The sequence below is a fragment of the Limulus polyphemus genome, unplaced genomic scaffold (assembly GCF_000517525.1).
Source record: "Limulus polyphemus unplaced genomic scaffold, Limulus_polyphemus-2.1.2 Scaffold66, whole genome shotgun sequence".
NCBI classification, from domain to species: domain Eukaryota; kingdom Metazoa; phylum Arthropoda; class Merostomata; order Xiphosura; family Limulidae; genus Limulus; species Limulus polyphemus.
Window position 1 is genome coordinate 13,580 of NW_013665676.1, and position 9,977 is coordinate 23,556.

Below are 9,977 nucleotides of genomic sequence, written 5' to 3' on the forward strand. Positions count from 1 at the left end.
TGGTGGGAGGGGGATTCGAGCTCGCGACTCTCAGATTGCGAGTCGAGCGCCCTACCCACCTGGCCATGCCGGGCCCTATTGAAAGGCACCTAGTATTAATGGCACAACCAACAAAATGTTCGAATTAAATATTGATACCATAAGTCTAGAGCTATAATAAAATTTTCAATTTGATTTTGAGTAGAGGAGAATTTAATGATCAACGGAGTAAATCAATGATATTGTGACAGGTGGTGACAACTGTTCTGATAATTACAAAAGAATGTCTCTTCCTAACGTTATGGGGTAATGCTCACAAAAATCATAAACTTGGGAGTTCAATATCTGACTATACTTAAATGAAAAAGTATATGAAAAGCAGGCTGAGTACAGAAACGGGTATTCAGGAATTGATCTTGTTTCTACTTCATATTGCGTTGCAGAAAAAGAGATTTACTGCGCGATTTTAGCAAAGAATTTGATATGGTGTTTCGTGCAATATTATGGAATAAACTTAATGAAAGCGGTAAAAAGCGAAAAGTTTTCAATATGATAGTTGGTATGGACAACAAATGAAATCGTGTCTAAAAACTGAAAGAGAATTAAAACAGTTTTTTTGTTTTTTTACTTTGAAGTAGGTATACAGAGCAAGGAAGTGAGAATAGTCCGTTCGTATTGGTGATTTGTATGATTGATTTAATTACAAGAATACGGAAAAAGATTTAGGAAATGTTATCAATAATATCGTTAGATGTATTTCATCTTTTCTGTGCATATACGATATAGCGTTGTGTAGTGAATCTTCTAAAAATATTAGAAAAAAGCCCCCCAGTGACACAGCGGTATGTCTGCGGACTTACAACGCTAGAATCCGGGTTTCGATACCCTTGGTGGGCAGAGCACAGATAGCCCATTATGTAGCTTTGTGCTTAATTACAAAAAATATTGCAAAAACGACCACATTTTGTATTAATACAGTAAAATGAAAAACAGTAACTTTTATAAAAGGAAGTATATTAAATTCATCTGATTTATATAAAATGAGCGTTTAGAGGTATTTTCGTTATATAAATTCTGAGGAATTGCAATAACTATAAGTAAACTGCCTCATTACGTTATGACCGAAAATTTAGTCAAGTAAGCGGAAAAAGCGAGTATTATGATAAGAAAATACGACTGAGAAATATATGGTTTTCCGTATAAAGTGAATTTTAACATATCTGATAAAATGATAACTCCTACTTATTGGACTTTATTGGACAGAAATTTGAGGATTTACTGAGTATGTACTGATAGAAAAAATACAAAATATGTCTTGCGAATGCTTCGTAGGACTTTCAAAGAGTGTTACAAATATAGCAGTATTCGGTGAATGTGGAAAGCTACCCTTAGCTGTCAAGTAAAAGATAAGATTTATTAAGAATTGGCTAAATTTAAAATGGAAATTAATATACTTCCAAAACCATGAAATGATATGATGGAGTGTTTAGATGAAGGCGGAAGAACAAGACGGGCGAGTAGCAAGTATCTAGCAACGTTTTTTTTTTTGGAATAGATTCGGTTTTGCACGAAAAACTTAATAACGTTTACATCCAAAAGTGACATTCGTGATAAAAAAAAAACCTTATAAGTATATCAATTTTAATTCAGTTTTTGCAACGAGAAAAAATATATTTTTATACATAACGGAAAGTTTTAAATTTCAGCTTAGAAGCTAGAGCGTAAGCACACATTTCAAACCATAACTTTGAATCGGACGTAGGTCATCCTATAAGTATATATGCCTCAGAATGATGGTACATTTACTGCCTGAGGAACGAAATACTCATTTCAAGATTATGAGTTAAAGAAAAGCACGTAACGTAATGCTATCATATCGAATTTTGTAATTATAAGTTTTTACTGGGTATTAAAAAGTAAAATTACTCCATAGATCAAATGCGTATGCTGCTAAGATTGTAAAAGTGAAGCAAAAAACAAATAAACAATCTCTGGATATAAACAGATGTAGAGATAATACGTGTTGTACGTATATCAAGATATAATACGCCAGGTGGTTTAAATCGTCTGAAATAAAGTATTATATAATTAATTCAGATTAGTGAAGATAAGATGAACACCACTTGCTGAAAGAACTAAATGCAGAGACAAATAGCTGAAAATCATAGCAGAGAATAAAGTTGTTTTCAATGAAAATTCGTACTGACTTCTGTTTCAATTCCTGAAGAGAAAAGCTTCACACGTTACTAACATCACAGTTATCTTAATGCAATACTTAAAGAAGACTAGAGGTCACACACACACACACACAAAGAACAACTTATCACTGATATAAAATTAGTTTTGTCGAAACGTTGTACATTTGCTGTCATGTTAAACTTATATTAAAGTTTTTCTTCATTACCCATTTAAGCCGTCTCCAGCCATTATTACCGAAAACAATGTTGTTAGCTTTGGTACTTACCCGACAAAGCGTTGCATTGTAATTATTGGTTTAACTTAAAGATCTTGCTTAAATAAATATATCTATATATATATATGTATATTTAATTTCCATTTTTAATGTTCAGTCTCTTACATTAAAATGCAACAACTAAATTAGACATGATCTTAAATATGTTGCTAAGTAGAAATATTGATCTTCTTTGCGTGTACAATTCCGTGCAGATGTTACATTTAGTTCTTCTCTGTCCATTGCTTCGATTAAAATTTAATGTCGGATGTAAAAATTACATTATTTTAATAAGTAATAATCACGAATTACTAAAAAATTATTTCTATATATATAAGTTAATGCGAACCCTCTTAGCGAATTACGAGGTATTTTTCGTTTTATCAAATTAAACCGCGTATTTGAAAGTGACGTTCAGTTAACATCAGAGTCTTGTGTTCGTGTGAATGACAATGCGGCCTACCTAAACTTCTGGGTATTTATTAAAGTATGTTTGAACCAGTTGAATCAAGAGGGAAATCTAAGACGTAAAAGAAAAAAAGCGCATTATCATTATATCTAAAGCTGTGCCCATTTCCTCATTCATAAAGGTCAAATAATTCAACACACGTGCTCATGCTTAACGTTTGCGAATATTTACGCAAAAAAAAACGATGACTTCGTGTTTGTTCGTTTTTTTACGAAGTTTTATATAATAATTAATTTTGTAAGTAAATGGTGTCAAATAAGTAATTCGTGAACAATAGGAAGCATTTTGTTTCCTCTCCATGGGCGAAAAATAAGAATATTTTGTTATTACCTAAAATAGTTAAGATAAAAAGGCTTTGTTTCTCTGTTGTTATTCGTAACATAAATGAAATTCAGTTTTAGTTATATAGAATTGAATGTCATTCGATTTCGAAGCAGAGGATATATTTCTTTAGAAAGTTTTAGTGTTATTTTATAGTTTTTTGTTTCTTAATATATTTATGTTCTTATTCAAATTTATATGACCCTGTAATTCATTGTGATCTTTTTTTTTAAATACAAGTTAATTGTATTACAGCAAATGACATTTTATACATTTATAATACAGAAATAAAAAAAAAATTGCCCTTCGTTACTTTATACATTCCACACGTTTTAGATAAACAATTTTGCTAATAATACCATTCTGTTTTTAAAAAATATTTGAAACATTGTGTTTTATATCAATTTGTTCTTCAATATTGTGCACTGAAATTTTAGCCTGGTTCCATTTACCAAGCTAAATATATCGCAATACCGTTATCGGTCCTGGTTGCCACCTTATTGTCGTAACGGATAATGTCTGTGGTAATAGTACCCAAATGCGTTGGGGGATATCCCATCTATCAGGCAATATCCAAACGTCGATGTCAATCTAGTCAGTCGACATGGCGAATCAAAATCTACTAATTAACTTATTAATTTCAGATTTACTACTAGAATACTAATGTCAGGAGGTAAGGTTTTCCTTCCTCACCCCCCCCCAGTGGTAGAACCTTATTTTCGTTATTCTTTCATTTTACATTTCTTTGGAGAGCAGTCATCTTCCCATATCTGTATGCATACAGCGAAGGTGATATATATGTGGAACGTTGTGGGGTTGAGCACCCACATTTTACTTCCTAGACGTATTCTTATTTTCGTTTTCTTACTTATTTTACTTATTTTTTGTTTAACATGTGGGACCAATGGACGGAGGTTAAGACTGGTAGACGGTCGATCCCTTCCACAATGTGGATCCTATTTTCGTAGTCACCTCAAAAACCCAGAACCATATTATAGCTTGTGCCCTGATGATCTTTTTAATATGTGCAGTTGGTTGTAAAGTCTAATTTTGATAGTTAATTTTTTTTCGTCACAGGTTTGGTCTTTCTGTTTTTAACGCAGTCCTTCCTTTTGATGTTACTATTTTACTTAACTATTGAAATAATGTTTTCACAATCATTTCTAACAGTTGCGTTAAATACAGATATTTTAAGCAGTTTTATCTCAACCCCCAAATAAAAAACAACACAAAAGAAGTATGTAGAACGAAAACAGAAATTTGTTGAAAACTTAGACCTTTTTAAAATTGAGCATCACCAATAAGTTGAATTTAAAAGAAATTAGATAGACTGTTGTCTAACTGATGAGATAAAAACGCTCTTTGTTATCAATATTACATAAAAATCTTTACATTTTACTTAAAAATTGAATTTTTTTACTGAAATAAGCAACTTATTGCATTCAGGAGCGTCTATTGGTGTTTTTTCATAAATATGTAAGAACTTTGCTATATAATCAACATTTCTGTTACAGGTATGAATTCAGTATGTCGTTATTTTACTTAGATTAAGCACGTGTAACTTGTGAATTTTAGGAAGGAATCCATTCTAGTCTAGAGCCAATAAAAATCCAATACTTTTCAAGTTTTTTCTTTCCGTTAAGCGAACACGCGTAAGTTCAATGCCCAAATTCAGTTGTTATTACATACCAGCTTCATATTTGTGTGTTGGTTACGTTCTGCTATCATACATATATATCGATGTAAAGTTTGTAACCATAGAACAAGCTGTACTCTAACATAATCTAAAACACATACCAAACTGTCAAGAACAAGAAGTCATCCTAGCTCTCGTTCTTTTTTTTTTATTTCTAACAAACCAAACAATTCGGAGTGTTTCTTGTATGCTTGATTCCATATCCAAGGACTAAGTACGTATAATTGCTTCTCTCCACCCAGGGATTGGCAGTAAATCCGTGTACCAAGCTAAAGTTCAGTTTTTTCACGTGACAAAACCAATAACATGGTCCTCTGCTACTTTCATTTCTGTCCTTGTCTACTACCCCCTTCCTTCACTAGCCCCTCCCCCTTTCTGCTTAAGCACAGGGCTCAACGTCTAGTCCCCACTATACGCATCTCCCCTGTTTGCTGCTGTGATTGTCTGTCTCTACAAATTGTCTTGTAATTCCTAGAATTCCTATAGAACTCATTAAGTATTGGGAAATGTGATGATTTTTTAATGTAAAGAAACATCTTTAAAAAACAAATAACCGTGTAAATTCAGTACTGGGCTCTCTCTCGCTGAAGAAGTAAAAACTTTTTTGTATGTAGATTTAAACGAATTCCACTTTTTTCATATCTCTCGTGTAGTAAGTAGTAGGCTTCAGTATGTTTCACACAAGTAGTTAGTTCTGGAAACATTGACTCATTATAAAGGCGCGGCTCCAGATCATTTCAAGTGAGATTATCAGAAAGGCCAACGATTTCAATATTGATCATGTAAACATTAACTGGGTAATACTTGCAATGTTTGTTTTAAAAGCATATTGATTATTATACAGTCATATTCTTGTTAATTTTATATGTAGAAATATCCTTGCATCGCAATAAACTGGTATATATTATTTCTATAGAAATATTGCTTAAAAAAGTGCTTGGTCACCAGTGCTAAAATGAACTCGAATATAGTAAGTTTTCTAATGTGTGTTTTTATTGGTTTAAACCTTATACATCTGTTGTGAACCGTGCACATTGGGGATTTGGGTCAACTCCTTCTGTTATACAATACGTTCATTTAAACAAACTCTTAATTAATAAAAGTAATACACCTTTTATACCACGATTATTTACTGTTGCAAAACAAGAATATTTTGCAATCTATATAAAAAAACGTCAATGTGTGTGTGTAGCTGTTGTTTTTTTTTACGTTTCCACATTTCTTTATCAATCAGCATCAAACTTGACACGGCGATACAGGATGACACGAAAAAGGTCATGTGGGGGGTGGACCCCATCTAATTTCATATCTTATTTCGGAAAACTACCAAATCAGCACAATTTGACACAGTGATGAAGGATAACATGAGAAAGGTCATGAGGGAGGCTGGACCCCCATCTAATTACACATTGATAGAATTACTGAAAACAATATGTCTTTATTTTCAGTATTGGTACCTTTATGTATTTTTATTCCACTTTTAATGTCTATTATGTAAAGAAAACAAATAGAAGCACAATTTCTTATCCGTTGTTACAAACGAGTTACTCCAGCTACTGTGGTTTAAAAGATATATACTTTTATTAATTAAATATCACAAGATATATGAGTAACCCAATTAAACGTTTCACTTTTAATTGTAATTTGTAAAACGTGAGAAGAATGAGATTAAAGACAGATTAGGTATAACATTAAACTTTAAAACTTGTTATATATTTTATAAAATTATTGAATTATTATTATTCGATTCTTCTTTCATTTGAAATATGTCTTACCCGTGATAACCTTATCACCTTAAAATGTATATTGAACTTAGCGTGGACAAATGGTTAGCGTACTGGACTGGGGATCCAAGGGTCTCGGTTTCAAAACATGCTGCTACATAACACGCTTCGTATGTTTAGCTGTGGCAGTCATTCCCGCTATTTGGTAAGAGCAGCCGCTTCAGGCCACATGTGTTGTTATCATCTGGTTGCCTTCTCTCGGGTCCCAGCTAGAAAGAAGGATAGATGGATCTGGAATAGAATTTATACGTGCTTAAAAGTTGAAAATTTTGATACTTGTATATGTTAAACACTAAGCCATCTTCTAAGATGCTCCTATCTAAATGTTGTGGGAACATATAACCACTACGCACATACTGGATTATAAGCACACGAGAAAACTTATATATCACGACTTCATTGGTGGAGAACAAGAACAGATATTTTTCAGAAGACTAGCACAGAATCCACTAGAATGTTACGGGTTAATTCCTGATCCAGTTACTTTCAATAAACATAATCCAAATGTAGTATCTCTTCAAGTGCCTGTGGCCATTGTACAAAGAACGAACACCAAAGACGTGAACACCACTAGCCTAGATGAAAGCTGATGTCAAGATAGATCTTGATTATATTCGCAATTAACCTATAACCCTTGAAATGGTAGGAAGAGGGGGAGGTCCTCTCACTTTTCAATCTGTCCCAGTAAAAAAAATGCATCAGAATTAGGAAATTTACTTTCAGGAAAGTAGAAGAATGCATAAAATTTAATCTAAAAACCAAGAGCTTCCAGAGTCCTAAGGCGAGCCCTGAATCCCAGCCGTAATGGGTACACCTGTGGCGCACATTCCCTCGTTTCGCTCGGTCAAATAAACCTTGGGCACCGTTCCCATTTTTAATTTGCCTCCTACACCTCTGGTACGTTTCCAACTTAAAACCCAATCAGAAGGTCAGTTGGTCTTTTTACTCATTCATCTCAATTTCAGTTTGCCGTTTCTATTGTGCTGGTGTCTCGTGTTTGCCTTTCTTTAATGTACAGCAAACACTTGTGTTTTCTGTTGTACGTCAAGTTTCGTCTCTTTAATTTGTTACTTAAACTTTTCGATTTGTACTTACCACAAAAAAATCACGATCTGCCGTTATTAATGAATTCTTAACGATATGTTAGCTAAGTAATCGTAGTCAGAATCAGAAAAATATAATAATCAGCACTTTAATCTTTTCTTAGATTTCAGATTTTTCTGAAGACAACATATTGATCATTAATACAGTTCAAGCTTTCGAAGCGATAGTTTTGTTATGAAAATTCGAAGTTTTATGATTTTATGTGCTGGTTAATAACATAGGGAATTATTCACAAAGCTACAAAATGGGCTATTTGTGCTCTTCCCACCACGGGTATCGAAACCCGGATTCTGCAGACATACCGCTGTGCCGCTGGGGGCAACATAGAGAACAGTTATTCTGAAATAAAATTATCAGGTTCCATATAGATGTATCTATTGGTCCATCCATCTTTCTGGAGTAGTGAACTTGATTTGTTACTTCCCGAAACAAGCATCATCTGTAGGTTTACAAATTTCACGATATTTTATTTTGTTAACATTTGCTAAAACGAATGTGAACAACAAACTGTCTCCACTTGGCAGACAGTTGGTATGTTTGTTCTGAAGCTCAGTCTTACCTTTTCAGTATACAGTGAGGCTTGAGTGGGATTCCAAAAACACTTCCCGCTCTCTTCTGTTGAAAAGATGGGCTGTCAAACGGGGACTTCTGGAATAACATATTTACGTATTAAAAATAATATATTGAGTAGTCTAAGCGCGTCTTGATTTGTTAGACAAACTTACTTAAATAATTCATATAATTTCTAAATAAAAAAAGAATACATCTGTTGTAGCCTTACATTTAAAGCATAAAATGTTTTCTTATTTTTTAACAAAATTGTACTTGTACTTCATCATATTGATCCTAAGAACTCTTCAGTCACTTCAGTTCATATTTCAATGAGTTAGTGCAAAATTTTTTCTCCTCACCCCATGTCCTCTGCTATGAAAACTACGTCCCCTAATACAACACTGTATATAACATAAGAAGAGTAAGAAACACTCCAAACCTCTTCAATTCTTTTCGTGTACTTACAATGAAAGGTTATAACAATACCCACACTTCTAGTCTATATGTATGCAAAAACTGTGTATACAAGTTTCTGGTAAGTAAACAATAAAACGGGTCTAAAAAGGTTATAGTAATCCAAGCCTGTTGCAATGTAGTTCCTCTACTACCTTACAAAATGCAACCCTGCATCCTATAATGTTTTAAGCGCCCTCTGTTAGCACTTATGCTCTTCTGTAGTAAACTTCTGGTGTTGTTTCCTGGACAACTTTTCGATGTTCAATCATTGCGGCTAGGGACAACACGCATTGTGAAACTTTTTGTTTAACAACAAACAAACTGAACGAAACTGAACAAATTAAATACTGAAATACAGTCTTTTCATAACAAAATGTGTAGAAATTTTTGTTATTCTCTCTTTTACATCACGTGTTTCAACTCGTGACTTCGATATATTTGTAGATTTTTTAATGAAAATTTGAATGAAAATTAACCTCATTGCTCTGTATCTTTATATTCTCGATAAGTTTTTTTATCTATTACAGAGTTGTTGGGTTGCGTTATAGACCAAGTCCAAATGACCATACAAACAAGATATGTTATTTCCGATAATTGCCAATAGCTTATTGTATAAATATAAAATTATATGTTACAACAGACGCAAATATAGATGCTTCTAAGAATGTAATAGCAATTTGATGTTATTACGTATTGATTCTGTCTGCATGATTTATCTTCTTCAAACACATTTAATGATCAAACGATGTTTACCAACGTGTATGGGAATTCATGTTTACATCTATGTTCATGTTAAGTATTCTAACATGTTAAAGTTCTAACCCATTTTGTTTTTCAGAAAGTGTCCGGGAATAAGAGTGTGGACTTGAAGAAATATGTTTCAAGTTTGAAAATTAGTTACATGTGTTTATACATCTTTCAAGTGATGTTGAGATCAGTCAGTCTGCTAACCTTTTACCACAAACTGCACGAGAAAGAAGGAAATATTATATAATTAGCGTGCATGGTATATGTCACGTTGGATAGACTATAGAACTAAATATTCATTGTGGAATTAACGCTAATATTCAAAATGAAAAGCAATTATTAAGAAGTGTGATCATTAAAACCGTTATATATATATATATATATATATATATTACTTTTAATATTATAGAATACTTC

General features: G+C 32.9%; 1 protein-coding gene across 1 annotated transcript in view; it reads right to left on the reverse strand.

Moving 5' to 3' along the window:
- The window catches only part of LOC111087310, a 69,513-nt gene that overhangs the window by 708 nt on the left and 58,828 nt on the right, over window positions 1-9,977 (reverse strand). The window contains exon 2 of the mRNA XM_022393536.1: window positions 8,365-8,453. Within this exon, the coding sequence (XP_022249244.1) occupies window positions 8,365-8,453 (89 nt within the window). The remainder of the gene's footprint in view (window positions 1-8,364; window positions 8,454-9,977) is intronic.